Below are 20343 nucleotides of genomic sequence, written 5' to 3'. Positions count from 1 at the left end.
TGAAAAGGGCCAGACAGTAAACATATTAGACTTTGCAGGCAATATAGTCTGTCACAACCACTCAACTCTGCTGTTTAGTGCAAAAGCAGCCATAGATAATATGTAAACGAATGGGTGTGGCAGGCTCCCAATAAACTTTATTTATATAGACACTGAAATTCGAATGTCACAAAATTTTCATATGTGATAAAATCTTATTATTACGTTTCCCCCAATCATTTAAAAATGTACAAACTATTCTTAGCTCACAAGCTGTACAAACGCAGGCGGCAGGCTAGACCTGGCCTGCAGGCTGTACTTTGCTGACCCTGGTTTAAAGGAAGACATTGGGTAGGGCCGGCCCTGTGGCTTGGTGGTTAAGTGCGCGCGCTGCAATGCTGGTGGCCCGGGTTCGGATCCCGGGTGCGCATCGAGGCACCACTTCTCCGTCCATCCTGAGGCTGAGTCCCACATACAGCAACTAGAAGGATGTGCAGCTATGACATACAACTATCTACTGGGGCTTTGGGGGGAAAAAATAAAATAAATAAAATCTTTAAAGGAAGACATTGGGTTTTACAGATTAAATGACTTTCTCAGGTTCACACGGCTAATAAGGAGGCGGGCCGCCTTGAACTAAACCAACATTTAAAGCATTCATCTAGCTGGATGCCTTTTCAAGGCAAAGGGAAGTTAACAACGGATTTCCATGAAAGATCTCTACAACCACATCTTTAACCTAGGTTGTCAGGTACTAAGAAAGGAGCTGGAAATTGACAGGTTTATACCAGTTTTGTTAAGTTTTCCAAAATGACTGTAGCTTCCATTTTTATGGACTATAATACTAGTGTTTGATATACATACACACCTTTAGAAATAAAATTTACACTGCCATCTAGTGTTGACCAACTATTTTAACTGAGAACTTAAAAATAAGGTCTTCTTGGTACTACGCATTAGAATAATAATTTTAGTATATTCCAAAATTATACAAATGAAGTACACTTAAAAGTATAAAGTTCCCTATATTGTTTAAGTAGACAAATCAGCAGGGATTATTTAAAATTCACCTAGGGTACAATTATTTTCTCCGTTAAAGAATTAATAGGAACTATTTTCATTTTTGCATATATTGACAGTTTTTTAAAAATCAGAGGATTTATTTTATATTCTCTAACTTGGTGAGAATAAGGCTTCTGAAGTACAAACAGCTTCGTTTTATTTATTTTTTTTTTAAAGATTTTTAAAATTTATTTATTTTATTTCCCCCCAAAGCCCCAGTACATAATTGTATGTCATAGCTGCACATCCTTTTAGTTGCTGCATGTGGGAGGCGGCCCCAGCATGGCGGGAGAAGCGGTGCGTCAGTGTGCGCCCGGGATCCGAACCCGGGCCGCCAGCAGCAGAGCGCGCACTCAACCGCTGAGCCCCGGGGCCGGCCCCCAGCTTCGTTTTATAAAGATGAAATCCTAAACAGAGGCTCCTCATGTCATTTTGCATGTCCAATCCACCTTTTCTATTAATTTATACAACACCCTTGAAGCTGAGTCCTGTGGTAGAAATGCCATCCTACAGCCAAGAGCAAGTGCAGGTCAGGGCAGAGGAGGAGACGTCATACCTGCACTGCAACGCACCTGTATCTGGTGAGAGCTGGAGCCTAGTCCAGAAACCATTTTGGAAGCCTCGATCAAAACGCTCTCTCCTTATAAAAATCAACCTAACCAAAACGCTCAAGAGGCAAGAGCTGTCGTCTCTCCAAAGGCATTTTTCTGTGACTTGCATCACCCCTTCATTTGTTCAGTGCATATTTATCGAGTGAGGAACTCGGTCTCATTCACCTCTGCATGCCTCACAACATACATGGTACATACAGAGATACAACACATGGGAGTATCAGAATAGAAGAGACTGTTGTGGGGACAGTGTGACTTTGAGGACATGGGGAATGCAAGAGCCTAGCCTGGCTAGGAGAGCTGCTTTTTGCTCTGCAGATATTCTTCCACTGCCAACCTGATCTTCCCCATTACAATTCTGCATTATTAAGTAAAAAGTAAGGACAAAAAGCTCAAAAGGAATATAGGTATGAAAAAGAACACAGTCACCAAAGCCATGGTAAAAAATATGCACTTACCTATAAGCATTAATATAATCTTTCCTGTGTTCCAGAAGAAAATCTCTCAGTTTGCCAATGTGTGAAATCTAAAATTAAAAGAAAGAAAACAGTTTAGATAGATAGATATGTTACACTCAAACGTAATAAATTTTAAGTTAACAGGAAATGGAATGCAGGTTGTAGAAAGATTCTGAAGCTACAAACGGGACAACTTTGGTTTTAGACTCTTGTATAATCACTAACTTGTTGGAACTTATGGATAGTCACCCACATTCTGAGCCTTGGTCTTTCTCTCTCTTTTTTTTTAAATTTAGGTAAAATTGGTATATAATATTATATAAGATTCAGGTATACAACATGATAATTCAACATCTGTATGGAGCCTTGGTCTCTTATTGATGGTTCCTTCTTCCTGTAACTGTTGTCATCTATGACATTATGAAGAGATGATCTCCAAGGAACTTCGAGATTAAATGAGATAATGTATGTCTAGTAACTACACAGCACATGCTCAATAAAGGCCAATTCCTTTCCTGATATGTCTTATATCTAAAATTTTAGACGAATATTCCTTTGTCAACTTAAAAAGCAAATTTGCCTGTTATTTTATCTCAAAATTAGTTTATTTGGGAATAGCCAAAAGAATTGCAATTCGGGATGCGCATGCTATGGAAAACCATAGGCAAATCCAACAAACAAGGAAGAAGAGCTACTTTTATAGAGAAAAAAGAGGGAGTAGAGAGTGGCTGTTTTAAGAAAATCCATGTGGGAAAGTAATAGTTAAGGAGGGCAATGGCTGAGCTGTGGCATTTCTCATTGGCTGGGCAGTTGCCAGGTGGGGAGAGAAGTTTTCCCTCAGTAGTAAAGTAGTTTTACTTCCTGTCCAAGATGCAAGGGTCTGTCTCTTCCTTGTTGGTGTAATTGACAATGTGTGAGAGCTCCCCCTACAGGCCTTCCCAACTACAGTTTAGTTAAAGTTTCTTTTATTAATTGCCCCACCTTGTTCCAAGTATTCTGGGGGATGAATTTTACGGCTGGAGCTATCAAGTTTGTTATTAGGGCTCATGCAGAGCAGCAAAGTTAAAGAAAAGATTCAGGGGTAACGAATTCTCTCTACACAGCAAATCTCCATCTTCCCTATGGCCTGCTTCCACGGATGGATAAAAAAGGCACAAAGGTACAAAGGATTCTATTTGTGATGGCTGATTTCTAGTATAATAAAAACCTACTTCAAAGCACCTACGGTGTGTGTCAGGTACTGTGGGTGGAGCTAGGGATTAAAAAATAAATAAAGTAAAATAAAATAAAATAAAAAGAGGTAGGAAGAAAACTAGGACCATGGTTGAAAGGGATAAAAGTGTTTCCAAAAGAAGGGAATGATTAACTAAGCCGGTGGCCTGCTCTATCCTTTGACCACTGCTCACATTAGTTTCCTCCTAACGCCCTTTGTACTTACTCCAAACGTACATAGCCCCAGCCTTGAAGGCTCTGCTGAACTTTCATCTTTTCCACGAAAGTTTTTTCTGTCAAGGCCAACTCAGGCTAATTTTCGCTTTGCTCTGAACTTAAAAGTACTTCTGCACACCACCCACTTGGCACTCACTTATACTGGGCCACGTCCTCTGGCTTAACTTTTATTGCACGCTTCTTTGTCAGTGGGATTATGAACCACACAAGGAGGGGCTGCACAGCTTCCCCCACAATTCTAAGCACAGAAGGAGGTCAATAAGTATTTGTGGAATGAGTATATGTCTAAATACAAAAATAGTTTTTATCACAAAAGAAACATTCAACGTTTGTCTGGAGATAGGTCAGTAGGAGTTCAGTTAAATTTCCCAGAGTCTAGACTAATAATGAATATGGTTCAGAGAAGTACCTTCAGGCATTTTAAGAGCAGGAATCAAAGAAAAAATTAAGTATAGCCACAATATTCATTTATTTACCAGATAACAAACAATGACTGAGCGTCTGTCCACTATCCCTGGCTCTGCTAGGTACTCTCACATCCACAACCTCGTTCTCTTCCCAACAGCCCCATTGTGGGCACTGATATCACTGCTCCCATCAATCAGTTTGGGAAAGTGAACTTCAAAGAAGCTATGTGACTTGTTCAAAGTTACACATTTAGTGCATGGCAGAGCTCAGAGGCAAACTCAGCACTGCCTGAGCTCAAATTCGGTATGTTTTCCAGTACACCAAAGCTGCCTTCCTTCCCCCCTTACTCCTATTTACCACTTAAACTGCATTATAAAATCTGACTTTTAAGATTGTTGGGAAAAAAAATGTAAGAGATATGCAAACAAGGTGTTTACTGCATAACATACAAGATTTGATCACTTTACTCTCCTGTTTTAAAACTTTCAATGATTTCCTTCACCTTATCCAACCCCTGCCTACAAGGGGCCAGATAAAGAATAGAAATGAGTAAAGCAAGGAAGTGGATGGGTGCAGTACATTTGGCAGCCATGAATTCTGGTTTTAAAACACACTGTAGCCACACAAAGCAGCCCTGCTGGCTGACGTGACAAAGGGCAGGCAACGTGTAATCTCTGGGCACAACCAACAGGGCCAAGTCTCAACTCCCATAAAGCCCTCAAGGCCCTGCACAATTCAGCTCCCAAAGTCCCATGTGGCCTCAGTCCCTGCCACACTCCCCCCAGACTCCAGGCCCCAAGTCCCAGGGCTTCCCAACACATACACCCTTTCCTGGGAATGCCCCAGCCACCTCCTCTCCATCCCAAACTCCTCCTCCTATTTCAAGATCCTCTTTTCCCTCCCTACACCCACTCTAGGCACAGCCAGATGCCATTCACTCACAAAACATGACACATACATCTATTTCAGCACCTATTCCTTTGTGATGGCCACAACAACTAGTTATGAACTGATTTCCCTTCCACCAGACTGCAAGCTTCTAGAGGGTAAAAGGTTCTCTCTCTTTCCCCTGAGCTTGTCAGACATAGTTCCTGGTGCAAAGCAGAGCCTCAAAAACTTTTACTAAATGTTGAATGAACAGTGGGTACTGCATAATCCCAAAAGAATTATATGTTCTGTGATAGGCAGAATAATGCCACCCCTCCTCCCCCAAAAGATGTCCAAGTCCTAATCCTTGGAACCTGTGAATATATTATGTTACATGGCAAGGGAGAGTTAATGCAGCAAATGGAATTAAGGTTGCTCACCAGTTGACCTTAAAATAGGGAGATTATCCTAGACTTATACTGTATTATCCAGGTAAGAAGGCCCTATGTAATCATAAGGGTCCTTCAATGTGGAAGATGGAGGCAGAAGACAGAGTCAGAGGGACATAGTGGGAGAAGGACTCAATCCAATGTTGCTCGCTTTGAAAATGGAGGAAGGGGAGCCAAGGAATTCAGGTAGCCTCTAGAAGCTGGAAAAGGCAAGGAAATGGATCCCCCCCAAAGTCTAGAGAAAAGAACACAGCCCTGCCAACACCTTGATTTCAGCCTAGGGAGTCCCATTTTGGACTTCTGACCTATGGAACTATAAGATAATAAATGTGTTATCTTAAGCCACTAAGTTTCTGTTAATTTGTTACAGCTGCAATAAGAAACTAATGCACTTTGTCTTAGTCAGCCTGGGCTGCTATAACAAAATATCCAAGACTGGGTGGCTTATGAACAACAGAAATTTATCTCTCACAGTTCTGGAGGCTGGAAGTCCTAGACCAAGGTGCCAGCAGATTTGGTGTCCGGTGAGGGCTCTCTTTTTGGTTTGCAGACATCTGCCTTCCTGCTGAATCCTCACATGGTAGAGAGAGATCCTCTCTTTCATGTGTCTTCTTACAAGGGCACTAATCCCACTCATGAGGCTCCATCCTCATGACCTATTACCTTCCAAGGGCCCCACCTTCAAATACCATCCCACTGGGGGTTAGGGCTTCAACACATGAATTTTGGGAGTATACAAACATTCAGTCCTTAGCACACCTGCTTACAGCCTTAATATCCATAACAGTTTTTTTGTTTAGGAGTCCTAAAGTTTTCCATAAAAAGATTAAAAAGGTCCAAAGGAATCTACTACATAGGCTAGATCCAGCTGCCCCCCTCCCTCACTGCTCTCCCACCCCCATCTTTAGCTAGCTCTAGTCTACCAGGGTAGAATGGTGCATGGGGATGAGTGCCAGAAACAAGAGTGCCCACAGGCATCTCAAAACACATAATTACAAGAGGTTTCACTTAAAGTATAACAAACGTGATCTCAATTTCTTATGCCCTATAATGGCGATTTCTTATAAAATGAATTTATTAAAACAGGGTGAAGCTTGTTCAGGGTTAAATGGATTTAATAAGTTAAGAGGTGTTAAGTAATTACTGACTTAATAATACCACCAGTATAAAAACTCAATACTCAACATGAGCACAACGTACAGAATATTTCAAACGCCAAGAATGAAAAGAAATAAATGAGCATTAAGATTTCTGTAGGTATTTGACAGCCCTGAAATTCTATTAGATTCCTAAAATAAATATACACAAAAAAATCACAACAAATCAATAACAAAAAAAAAAAAAATTTTTCAATAGATCTTTGATTTATCTAAATAGACACACTGAAGTCCCCAAATAGCATTTTATGATGGGGTTACCTTCAAAAAGAATGATTTGACAGTTTAATCACATGACTACCATCATCTTTGCAAAGATTCTTGGCCAAGCTCTCATCTGTTGACTGTTGTGCTTAGGCCCATTTTTGAATAAACTGCCAAACACAGCATATTTCAGACAATTCTGACATGCCCTTACATTTTCAAATTTTTAGAGGTTGACTGGTTGTATGCTTTGGATTTCGAAAGTTTCCACACATGGTGCTAATTTTAAAATAGTCACTTACGTGATAAGAGAGTCACTTCTATGTGTGTATCTAAAGAGAATGCCTCCTACTTCTAAAAGGAGAAAGGCCATTCCAGTGTCAAGTTTGACAAGGAAACCAGAGTAAAATGAAAGTATATTTGCCCCATAAAGATCTGAAATTAGTGTCAATTTCTTGCAGTCTTGATATTGCTGAAGGATTTGGGGAGTGGGGTTAGGGAGAGGGTACTGAGAGGAAGGAAGGGGTCAATAGAAAACTCTCTGTGGGACCAGGCAGGTGACAAGATACAAGGGCTTCACAGATGAGGTCACATTTAGGCAGAATCTGGAAAGATGAGCAGGAATTCTTCGGGTGGCAGGGGGTTAGGATAAAGGCTATTCCAGGCAGAGGAAGAACACTCCGTGGGAGTGCTTTGGGGGCTAAACCATGCTGTGGAGCATTTCACAGGCTTGGGCAGCAGAGGGACACACCATTTTCATAGTTCTATGCCTTTGTGACTGCTTTTCCTCTGCCTGGAACAGCCTTCTTTATCCCAATCCCATGCACTCGAAGAACCCCTGGCTCATCCCTCCAGCTTCTGCTTAAATGTCACCTCCTCCATGAGCACCTCCTTGCCTAACACCTCCCTTAGTATTTTATATATACCTGTCGGCACTTTCCACATTACATTAGAAGTATTTATCTGTGATGGCCACTAGACCTGAAGTAAGTTTCTTGAGGTCAGGATCTATATCCTGTTCATTTTTGTATCTCTGGTAATGCCTACATGTTGGAAAGGGGAAAGAAGCAAAAAAAGAGAGGGGGATAAAGGGAAATCCAACAGAAAAGGCTTCAAGATCTGATAACTCCTGACCTAGGAGTTGGATCAAAAAGGTATCACAAGACTGCACCTAGATAACTGTGTGAACAAACACATGAAGAGGAACATGCCGGCTATCCGTGCAAATAATTCTAAAAAGTCAGTGAGGTATGTTCAGAAGGTGCAGCATCAGAATGTGAAGTCTGAGACTGTGCCACCGAACGTACTTCTCAAGAGACGATCTGTTCGCACAAAGTCGATAATCTTCCATTTGACGGACACTCCATCGTGGAAGAGTTTTTATGTCAGTGAGCTGTGGTTCTGATTACACCGCTGAATGGCATCAAATATGTCTACCAGAGAGGATGGATATGGCCAAAGAACAGAGAATCCCTCATTCCTAACATAAACTGAAGTTTAAAATAAAAATCAAATTGTAGCTAAAAGAGAAAAGGAAGAAAGGAAAAGAACGTAATATTTAATATCTCCTCTGTACCAGTCACTTTAAGTGGGTTATTTCAGTTAATTCTGAAAACAACCCTGTAGAAATAGATATTTTTCTTAGTGGAAAGAAACCAAAGCCCTGAGAGTGGTATTGCTGACAGAGCTGGGACTAGAACCCTAATTATGCTGAACCAGCACGGGCTCCCTCAATACCGTCAGATTCATGAATATGCTGGTGTTTTCTAGTTCCATTTGATATTAAGGTTATTTTAATGCCTCCAAAATATTGTTATTTCACTGGTTTAAAAAATCTCCCTCTTACTATTTAATATTATGGAATTATAATGAATTCTTATTTAGATGTGATAATGGTATATATTATGATTATGTTTTTATTTATCTTTTTGTTTTTAATATCCTTATCTTTTAGAGATATATACTGAACAACCTACAAATGAAATGATATGATGCCTGGGATTTGTGACAAAATAATAAAGGGGGGGGGGTAAGTAATAGACAAACAGGATCAGTCACGAGTTGGTTAACTACTGGAGATGGGCACATACATACATGAGGGTTCCTTATACCATTCTGTCTACTTTAGCATATATTTGAAATTTTCCATAATAAAACATTATTTTTAAAATCTCCTATTTAGCACTTTCTTCTCTTAACATTTTTAGTCATTTTGAAGAACAGATTTTCTGCTGCCAAACTACTACTAACTCATACTTGAACCAATAACTAAATCTCACCCACAATCTCTAGCTACTTCATTCCTAAGTACTTGCAATCTTTGCTTCAAGTTCCATTTAACAGGATCAATGCCACTTAAAAAAAAACTAACAACAAAACTTTCATTGAGAGTTTACTATGTACCAGGCAGTATTCCAAGAGCTGTGCATGCATTAGCTCCTCTAATTCTCACAGCAACCCCTATGAGGCAGGTAACATTATCACGCCTGTTTTACAGATGAGAAAACTGAGTCAGAGAGGGGGTAAGCAATTTGCTCAGGGACAGATGGGGTGAAGCCTGAATGGAACCCAAGGCATTCTAAATATCAGGCTTGAGTTCCGAACCCCCAAGTTTAGGCACAGATTCTTGGCAGGTCACAACTGTGGTATTCCAGTATAGCATGCATAAGGAGGATGACAGGAAACTGAGAAAAGCATCCGAATGAGCAACATCAAGATGTTCTTTTTTTCTTGTATCTGCATTTGACAATGCACTACACACTTGACTTTACCCAACAGTGTGTGCCAGGCACTGCACAAACTGCTCGACAAGTGCTGCCCCTGACCCCCCCCCCGTAATAATCGGACAAAGCAGACATCACTCCCATGCCATGTAAAGAACATGGAGACTGAGGCCCACGCAAGGTCACAAGCTAGTAAGTGGCAGAACTGGGATTGACTGCAGGTCTTTATGACTCCAAGACTAAGTTATTTATTCTAAATTATACTGTCAAAAGACTAATAAACTACTAATAATTAGCTTAAGTTTGAGGATTTTCTTCACAGAAATATAAGCTGGATTTCATATGCGAGTATTTGTGTATATTGATTTTAAAAATGTTTCTAACTACAGTGGATACAGAAAGATCTGCAAGAAAGGTTTTTTGAATGTTTCCACAAATAGTGCTCATTTATATGATAAAGTAGGAACATGCGTATATCTAAAGAGACTGGTTTCACTGGCTGAAGTCGTGTCCTCCGAGGTTGGCTGCTGTGCCTTGTGTTTTGCAACACAGGAGGCCTGGAGTTGGCAAGGCCATAGGGATGCTAAGAGGAAGGCCCACAAATGTGAGCAAGGAAACAGGACGGTCAGAAAGACTGTACAATGGTGATCAGTTCACTCAGGGTATCAATCATCAACACAGGGTTTAAATGAGTAATGAAGACAACTCCCAGGATTGGTTTTCTTCCCCACATCTGAGTTTATCTACATCCACCCTTTAGCCTGGGATGGGGTATGGGCAGAGGAGCAAACTCTGGGCAAAAGACTCAGTGTGGGGTTTGAGTAGAGCAGGGCAGACAAGAGACGGATGGGTAAGAAATCCAAGAAGGTGGCTGAGATCCTTGGGCACCAATCTCTGCTTTGCCACTTACTGCTGAAGGGGACTCCAATTCCTCACTCAGGCTTCGTGTGGAGGGCCTTCAGCTGGACTAATACTCCTGGCCTATCACCCAACCCTTCACTCACTCTTCTGAGGGAAGAGGAGCAACTTATCTCTCTTGAGAGAGCATGCTCAGCAGCCAGCCAGCAGAGAGGGTCTATTTTGGCCCATGTTCCACCCACTTTTGGCCACAAATCTAAAGCCAGGTTCTCCATGCGGCTTTTTCGCCTTCTGACTCCTGTATTTCTCTTTTAGGTGGTTCCAAAATTGGGCTGGGAAGAAAGAAACGCTTTTTATAAGCTCCCCTAAACTCTTAACTTTTGCCAACTGAAATTTTGAGCAAGTTGCTTAATCTCCCTGGACTTCACTACAAAGGGAGGGCAGTAAAAATCATTTTTAAAAAATAGTAGTAGCACAAGTTAATAGCCAACTTTTATTGAGTGCATGCACGAGGCACCAATCTAAATGCTTTGTATCCATAATCTCGTTTACTTCTTCTAACAACCCTATGGGATAGGTTCCATTATAATCCCATTTTACATATGAGACAACACTGAAGTAACAAATTTCACATAAATGGTTCAAAATAAACGGGAGACTCTGACTCCCAAACGAAGTGCCTGTGTGCTGTCAGTCTCTGCAGGTCTACCCAAAGATGACCCTGCTGTCCCATGTGAACATGGTCAGTCTCTGAGGGCTGCTTTTACCAGAAGTGTAGATGGAACATTTTGAGATTAAAGTACCCAATGCTGAGATGGCTTGTTCAGTGAAAGAAACTGTCTTTAGCTATGGGACTGCAGAAAGCTAACAGCCACACTCCAGGATCAGCCAGGAGCTGGCTTCTTCATGAGATGGATACTTAACCAAATAAATTATTCAATCTCCATTCTAAAACTATAGGTATTCATCTGACTCATCCCTTTCTTTCTCTGAAGATAAATCGAATTCACTTTTAAGTGGCTCGATTTTAATAATGCTAATTTCCAAAATCATCAAGACATTGAAATGTTGCATACAGCCCATCGACCATAAAAGCAAACTGATTATAAAACAGTAGCAGTGTGGTCCCTATTAGATGCATTTGACAGGGAAGAAAAGATGCTCACATTACTGTCCTTACACATAAAGGTTTTACTAGGAGAGACCAAACAAAACCAAAAACATCCCAACACATGCATCTGTGAGATCTGGTCCCATGGGTGAATCTGTGCTGTTGATGTGGACCCAACTCCAGGGACTACCGAAAACCAGGGATGGTTTCCCCACAAGCATATTGTTGGAGGCAGGGGGGTGGAGGGGACCCAAGGTTGCCCAAAGCATGTACTATGTCATCCATTTACATAAAATATATGAAATGATACCTAAAGCTGTATACACACATAGAGAGGAATCTAAAAGACTGCTGGTCAAAATGTTGATGGCTGTGTGGGAGATCAAGATTTGGCCACCCTGAAATATATCTCTTTACCTTGATTGTTTTCTCTGAAGGACATTTGACCTCCCCCACTAACTGCCTAAAGAATTTGACATGGTGGCTCCTTCCTGGAACAGATCTTCTATCATGATGGCTATAAAGATAATGTAAAATAGATGTTACAATGGGAGGGGCACCAAGCCCCTTTTATCAAAAACTCTGTCTCTCCCTGACCACATTATCTATAGATGACCCCAAAAAGAATTGTCCTCCTGCCCTCTGAAGTCCCAGGCCACTGCCCACCCCCAACACGCTCGCCTTTAGCTGCAATACTTAAGCAAGCAGCTTAGACAGAGGGGTGAGTTGCTCATTTCTGAGCTTCTCCCATGTATACATGTTATTAAACTTGGTATTACTTTCTCCTGCTAACCTGTCTTGTTAATTATTTGGCCAGCCATAAGAACCTTAAGGAAAAAGGCAGAGGGAGATTCTCCCTCTTCCCCCAACAGCTGTCTCGGTGGAAAGATTTGGAGACTCTGCTTTCTTCTTAATACATTTTTGTTGTTTAAAATTTTTCTACAATTAGTATGTATAATCTTCATAATCAGACAAAAAGTGTTTTTAAACAAAAAGATAAATCTTCCCACATACTTCCCTGACTAAAAGTGTGCATTAACTCCTCATTACCCATAGGATCAAGTCCAATTCCTTTGCCCAAGGCCCTCCAGTGTCCCTCTCTCTGCTGACTTCTCCAGATTCAAAGCCCTCCCCTACCTCCCAATCCCAGCCTTCTGCCTTACTCCTACGCAGAGGACTCCACTTAGGTGAGTACACCTCCTGAAAGTCTTCTCTGCCATTTCCAGGCCAGGCTAAGGATCCGTCTTACAAGCTGTATCTCTTTCAGAGATGTTACCATCTTGCTGTGAAATGTTTTCATGTCTGTCTGATGTAAGCTGCTCAGGCATATGCGGCAGCCCAAACCGGTTCCTCAATAACGATTTAATGCTCCGAACTGAACTGATTTTCTATTGACAAGAGATTTTCACATATTGAGGTATATGGGGTACCTATTCGGGTTCAAAACTGATTCGGCTTGAACTAAAAAGGCTGACTCATGGCCTATCAAACATTGTACATCTGCTTAACCATTAAAGTAAAGAATACACTCTTAAGATAAGAATGCATACCTCCCCTCCTACGCCCTACTGGTAATGCCCTATTGGTAACGCCCGATTTACTCCCTTTCCCGACATCACCGCCTCAGTGACCTGCTAATTTGCAATTGAATACCTCTTAAAATGTATCCTGGGTGTGTAACTGAAAACCACACTTCTCCGAAACGCTTTCTAAGGCCTTCCCAGGTTATAATCCTCACTCTGGCTCAAGTAAACTCACCTTATTTCTCTTATCTATAGAATGGTTATTGGTTATTTTGCATCGACATTTCCTCCTTCAAAAATTAATAGTAGGGTAAAATCCCATAGTAAGTTGGCTCCATTCTTCACATTATCCACTAGATGGCAACACAAGTATCATAGCTGTAGTAATAACAGGAACTCGCGAAAATATGGCGATTTTTTCCCAAGGGTTTTTAAAATTTCTCTAGTTCTTCGTTTTTGATCTAGAATCAAAAGATTATTAAAGGTTAATTGTTCTGCACAGGCTGAAGCTGAAGTGACACTGTTTCAGAATATACGTGTGCACTTGGATGAGTCCAAGAAGATTTTAAAATACTACACTCCGGGCAGGTTTGACACAAAGGGAGCTCCGGGAGCATGGCTGCCATCTGCCAGCCCAGGCGGCAGGCCCAGCTTTGTTTATACGTGTCACCCACAGAACAGTCCTGCTAGCTGCTCCTTGGTGGGTGTTTTATAAATTACCCAAAGTGAGATAAACTGTGAAACAAAAACCCTGGTACAAAATGGTGGGATTCTTCTCAAAGGACGACTGCATTTTAACTGTAGGGGAAGTTCAAAGCAGAAACAAGTGTCCTTTGCTGATCACAGCAGTGGTTTGACTTGCAAGCCATCCCCCACTCCCCCAGGATGATAGGAATTGTGTTCTGCTGGCACTCACAACACTCCCAACAAAGCCTTGATTGATTATGAAACACTAAGTACCGATTTGCATAATTTGCCTCTGCAAGAAACAACCATTGTTCAAGATTAAAGAGACTCCAGTAGGTCCCTCTGGCATATTGTAAAAAGTTCCCTGTAACACAAAATCATTATTTTTTTCATTCAATCAGTGGACACAGCTTGCTGTTCAGTTTAGTATGCAGCCAAAGGCACAGCCAGAACAACCGCTGCTGTATAAATGTTTGCCAACTACTGATAAGCTAAAATGATTTTTCACAAGGGTTGTGTTTCCGGGTTTAATTTGGAGGCCCACTAACTAAATTCCACATCCACTCCCTTCAGCCATAATTGAAAAATGCATCCATACCAAACAGCTATAAGTTCAGAACTAACACCCCTCTGGAGTGCGTCCACCTTGCTGAAGTCACAGTGCGGGCTGTCTGAGTCCCGTCCCATGCCAGAGAAGCTCCCCAGTGACCAGTCAACCCACGAGAGGGCCTGGCGCGGCCACAGACATTCCCTGGCACTCTGGGTCCCAGCGGTTGAGTTTGTGAAGGGATTACATGGTGAACTGCTCCTTTCTTGCTTTCTGCTCTTCTCTCGGCAGTTGTTAGCAAGCAAGTACTATAGCTGGGCCTCCTCCTGTCCCTTCCCCTCTACTGGCAATTGCATGATGCCACCCTTCAATGAATGCAGGCACTGGAGGGGGCCGTGACAGTGGGAGCTCTAGTCACTCTTATCCAGGCCTCACACAAGCGCCCGACGCTCTCGCCTGCCCCTCCTGAAGCACTATCCTCCCTCGGCTTCCAGGACCCCACTCTCTCCAGGTTCTCTTCTTAAACCTCAGACAACTTTTCTTCACCTTCTGGTGAAGAAGATTGCCTCCTCAGCTTTTGCTAACCTCTGAAACTTTCGTCAGTCCAGCCCTTTACACATTCTTGCTAAACCCATTCATTCCCATCCATAGCTTTATTGACTATCTACAGAAATGTCCACTCAGCCCCTGCCTCATGCCTGTGTTCCAGATGAGTGTATCCAACTGTCTATTGTGTGTCCCACTGGTGCCTCAAAAGCAACATGTCCCAAAGTGTTAATTACTCAATCACGTACACTCACCCCTCCTGACTTAACTCTCAGTCTCTCCTGTTCCTATCTCCAAAAGAGAAAGAGCTTCTGTCTCTTGATTCCCCAAGTTAGAAAATCTCAGATCATTTTAGACTCCTCCTCTTTCACCCTACAAATTAAACTGGTCAGCCAGGCCTGTCTACTCGTTAAACATCTGCCGAAGGAATTGGTACCCACCAACCAGCTTCTCCTCCTGCGCTTCCTGCACCCACCCCACACTGCAGACCCCCAGAGCCTTTCCTTGATCGAGCCTCTTCTTTTCTGCCTCTGCACTTTGGCACCTGCTGTTCTCTCTGCCTGGAATGTCTTCTTTCCTATCAGCCAAACTTCCACTCAAATGTGCTGGCCCAAGGAGGTTTTAAAATATGGCATTCTGGGCTCACTTCTCACTTTCTCTGCATCAAGTCTTCCTTGAGGCATCCTGTAAGTATCTGTTAGCTGAATGTTATAAATGTTAGCTGAATGTATATATGTTATATACATTATATACATTATCTATCTATATAGATATATATATAAAATATACAAATGTTAGTTGAATATGTCAGTGCTCTATCCGAGTCTGGAAACCTCATTAGACAAAAGAAATTAGGTGATCTTGATGTAAGGAAAACTGCAACAGTAGCTAAATAACCTGTTTGGATTTTTGTTGAGAACCAATGCCAACCTTACTGCATTGCAGATTCCAGAATTCCGCATGTTTTTTAAGAGAGAGAGAGAAATGTGTTCATGAAAGAGGAGAGAGATGGATTTCTAGCTTCTCAGATCTTGAGTAGCAGACAATAGGAATGGTTAAACAGAGGAGACAAGGACGATTAATGCTAGTTAGGATGAAGCTGGTGGTCTAACAGTAACTAACTTTCTAACAACCTGAAAAGTATTGCTCTTTTCTAATATTAAGTCCCTAACCTCTTTTAAGAAATTTAGAAATTCTTAGTGTTAATGACATAATGAAAGAACTCATGACTTAATGCCAAAAGTTGAGAAGCACCCTACAGTGCTTAAAGACCCATGAAGCTCAATGCAACTTCCATTTTAAAACAGATCTAGGACCCTTGAACCTAAAGAAAAAGCAGAAGCCTATCATGTTCTCAACTTTTTCCTCCTCACTCCTTCTAGCCCCAACTTTCTCTATATATCTCATTGTCTTTATGACCAAACTTTAATTAAACATTTTTAATTCCCATTCTTTTAGGTCCCCAAACTGCATCTGTTTGGCATTGCTAGCACATTTCTTCCATTTTCAAAGCTCAACCCACTCCTGGCTCCTCTGACCTTTCTGTCTGCCTACCACAGGCTATATTATATACAGACTATAAAGCAAGTAAACGCCCACCTTCCTGGATTCTCCAGACTAGCACGGGCCTGCAACACACTTACCTACTTCGTTTGAAGAGCAGCACGGTAGGGAACCTACCGCCTCTTCCAGGTCATCCCTCTTCAATTCCACCTCAAACAGTACAAAGTTCTTTTTACTCTGAATCGAGTCCAGGAATTTTGTTCCCCCCATCTGACACTTCTCTCTGCTAACCATTCTCAACCCCCTCGAGAATTCTTTACATGAAATACACCTGTGGCTTCTGGCCATACTTATTACTCTCCTCTGAACATAGCAATTTGTGGGCCTCAAAAATCATATGTGGTTCCCAGGATGCACTCAATACTGTGCGTGTCAGCAGGGAGCAAAGAGGAAAGCAGAACCACCACCTCCCTTGTTCTAGCCTTTGGGCTTCTATTAACGCCACCTAAGAGCATGTTCACTTTCACGTCACTGAGTCAAGTTGACAACATCAACTAAAATTATTTTTTCCATGACTGTTACTTATAAACTATTTCATCAAGATACCCATATTTGATCCTGGCCTCCTGTCACTTGCCATTCTGATCATTCTGCTATTAAAGACATTCATAACTGAAAATCATCAACTAAAAAACTGGGATGAAAATAGGGCTGAAAAAGAAGCACAGAGCTATAGACCCCTCATGTGGACAACCAACTCAACTAGTCACAGACACCCTCATAGTCCTAACATTCAGTCCATTTAAGAAAATGTTTCCTCCACAAAAATATCATGGAGAGACTTTGCTAACTGCATTCTGAAATCAGATCTTCTCACCTACCTGCCTAGCAACCCGATCCAAAAGTGCACAATGAGACTGGGGGGGACACGGCTTGTGCTTTGTGAACCTACGCTGGTTAATCACCACTACCTTCTTTTCTGTGCGCTTGGAAACTTTTCTTTTATTTGTTCCCTTGACAAATACATAAGACCCAGTATGGGCCAGGCACATTGAGGAGGGAGGTAACAAAGAAGAGAGGAAGGGAGGAGGGAGAACAGAACAGGAAGTTCCAACCCAAGGATCTGACATGGCTCTGTACTGCTTTTCAGACCCAATCCAAACCCTGTCTGGTCCGAGGCTGCGTGTAGAGTATGTGTGCAGAGACTACGGTGTGTAGAATGTGCATGTGTGTTGCACTCCTCTCAGTCTCTGTAATGCAAAGCATGGGCTACAGAGTCATACAGACCTGGGTTCAGATCCCAGCCCTGTCACTTACTATTGATATGGCCTTGTGCAAGTTATTTAACTTCTTCAAGCCTTAATATCTGATGTATCAACTTGAGACAATAGTAACACTGAAAGTGACTATTAAGTTGTCAATGAAAATAACATCTGTGAGGAATCTGACACTGTGTCTGGCACATAGCAGGTGCTCAATCATTCTAAGTTTTCTTCTCCTGCTTCCCTTTCACCACTGAGTCTCACTCAGGAGGCGAGGTCAGCCTGGACTGTGGACTGCCAAGGGGCAGTGGATAGAAGGGGAGGTATAGGGACCTGGGCCATGCTAAAAGGCTATGACCTAGGTCATTTCCAAAACCGCAGCAGTAAGGAGAGAGAAAAGCTGTAGAGTCAGAAGAAGAACAAAAGAAACTGGATTTGGCACAAATCCAGCATCACTGGAGGACAGGTGGTGGCAATACTAGTAGCTAACATTTATGGAGCGCTTACTACATGCCAGGCAAGATTCTAGGAGCTGGACACATATTTAATTTATTTAACCCTCACAACAACCCTCTGAGGTAGGTACTGCTATCCCATGAAAAAGAAGGACACTGTAGCCTAGAGAGAAGTCAAACATGCTGCCCAAGGTTCCACAGCGAGTCAGTGACATGTCACAATTTGGCCCCAGACAGTCTGGCTGCAGAGCCCAACTTTAACTGCCTTGATGGTAATGGGCAGCCCCCACATGTACCAAGGTCAGGAGCAAAGGCAGGGAAGGGCACGGAGCACAGAACAGCATGAGCAGTGGTGGAGGCCACCTGACGCAGGCTTAGTTCCACAATGGGGGGCAGCCGGAAGGGCCTTTCTCCAAAGCAGCTTGGGGACAACTCACCTGGGCACAAACCACTCCCAAAGAGAGCTGAACTTGGACAAGTGCTCTGCTGTCCTGCTGTACTCTGGCCCCCTCTACAGCCGAGCCGTTCCTCATGTCAAGCTTAACTTTAGTGCATAAGGTGAAAAGCGCACACAATCCATGTGACACTTACAAAGGCCACACTGGATTCCACCATACACTCTTACAACGAGCTCAAAGCAGCTCATTTCCCCCACAGTGGGAAAAGATTGCTGTTTCATCAGTTGTGCATCAGAGGAAGTGGCTAGTCTGAGTTTAGGAGCCTTGAGGAGAGTGAAAATGCTTATTCTTAGATGCTAGAATCACAGGCAGTGAGGCAAGACACTCTTACTAGAAGAGGCCCTAGGGAAACAAAACCAAGGAAGGCAACAGCAATTCACAGCCCCATCGCACCCTCACCCGCGGCACCCACATGCGGAGAGTACAACAGGCCCTGCTGACATCGGCGTTTCTTTTCTGCCAGGCACACAGTTAAGCTCTTGCCAGTTCTGTTTCTGTGGGATGGCCTCCAGTGTGTGGTTTGCCCCTCCCCTGCACCCCAACACACTCTCCTCCATAGTTTTTCTCTGCTCGCATCACCTTCCTCTTTCGCAATGCAGGTACTCTCCTCCAAAGAACAATCTCGTGAATCGCCACACGCCTTTTCTGGGACCACCATTCACAACTGCACTCCACAGGCAGCCCACAACCATTTTGCCCTTTTGGAAAACACAATATGAGTCCGAGCAGGAGGTGTGGTCGACGGCCAGCTCCAGGCAAGGAAGGGGACACCCAGCTTCTGGGACTTCAAGCCAGTTCCCGGACCTCAGAGTCACTGCTCTGGGCCTCCATTCCTCACCTGTACGCTGCAAAAGTTAGACAAGAAGGTCCTTTCAACTCAGAAATTCCAAGATAACTTTTTGGTGTTCAATCAGCTTGAAAGTTCCTCATGCTCAAAGCCTGCTGGTTTCTTTTCATCCCTTTTATGATTTCCAAAGTTTCAAGCATGATTCTAAGGATCCAGGTACTTGGGATCCTCATTTATTAAGGTTTTCTGACTTAGGGCAATTCAGCTGTAGAACCTTAGAAAGTCTGGTCATAAGAAATAAGTAGTAGAACTGAATTTGAAACCAGGGGGTCTACTCAGAGCCTGTACTCCTAACTTTTCCTTGTTCTTAATTCTTCTTCAGAACTTTGACAAGAGGGGAGAGAGGAACAAACATTCTGTTTATATCTGAGGTTCATCAAATTAAAATCTCAACTCTATCCTGAAAATTATTTATATATCTTACATAACAAATAGTGTAGAACTCAAATTTGAGTTTCATTTTCTAGAGGGGTTTATATTTTTAACTTCTTGAGTAGCCTTCCAGAAAGAATCATGTTCTTGACCTTTCTACTGGGCACAGATGCTTGTGAGACTCTGACAAAAGCATGTATCTGATCTCTTCTCTTAAGAAAATGAATATTCCCACAGATACAAAAACTTCCTGCCTATTGTTCTGAGCTTTTGAGGCACTTGGCTCACTGGAGCTCAGGTTAGGAACCTCTGACCACAAAACATGGTTTGACAAACAAATACACAAACACAGGAGGGTACAGCCTTTCTGTAAACCTCATGTGCATAAGGAAACACTTCCAGTTCAGCACCCAGAGACAGCTGCTGGCCATCTGTCCACGGAGTCTGTCTGCATGGTAACACTAACCAGTCACACCAAGGGATGGGCGGAGGCAGCAGGGGCCCTGCGGCCCACAGGTGTGAGGGAAAGACTGAGTGCATTGTGATAACCACTCACACATCTGCCTTACAACACGCAGAAAAGGGGAGAGATGGAAGAGAACCACTAACTCATCATGGTCATGGTCATCGTCATCATCATAAATATTCAGTGTTCACTATATGTCAGGCACTGTGTTAAGCCCACTGCACGGATGATCTCACTTAATTCTCAAAATTAATGAGAAAACAGTCAAAGAAACTAAGGCACAGGGCTGTTAAGTAACTTGCCCGCGTCATACAGCTAGCAAGTTGAAAAGCCAAGGTCCA

At 42.5% G+C, this 20343-nt stretch overlaps 1 protein-coding gene across 2 annotated transcripts in view; it reads right to left on the bottom strand.

Moving 5' to 3' along the window:
* Positions 1–20343, bottom strand: part of STX18 (syntaxin 18) — a 132689-nt gene that overhangs the window by 58644 nt on the left and 53702 nt on the right. For both annotated transcript variants that reach the window (XM_058546716.1, XM_058546717.1), the window contains exon 2: positions 2111–2178. In XM_058546716.1, coding sequence (XP_058402699.1) covers positions 2111–2178 — 68 coding nt within the window. The remainder of the gene's footprint in view (positions 1–2110; positions 2179–20343) is intronic.

This window comes from Diceros bicornis, chromosome 8, assembly GCF_020826845.1.
Source record: "Diceros bicornis minor isolate mBicDic1 chromosome 8, mDicBic1.mat.cur, whole genome shotgun sequence".
Lineage (NCBI taxonomy): Eukaryota > Metazoa > Chordata > Mammalia > Perissodactyla > Rhinocerotidae > Diceros > Diceros bicornis.
This window is presented reverse-complemented; position numbering and strand designations above follow the sequence as displayed.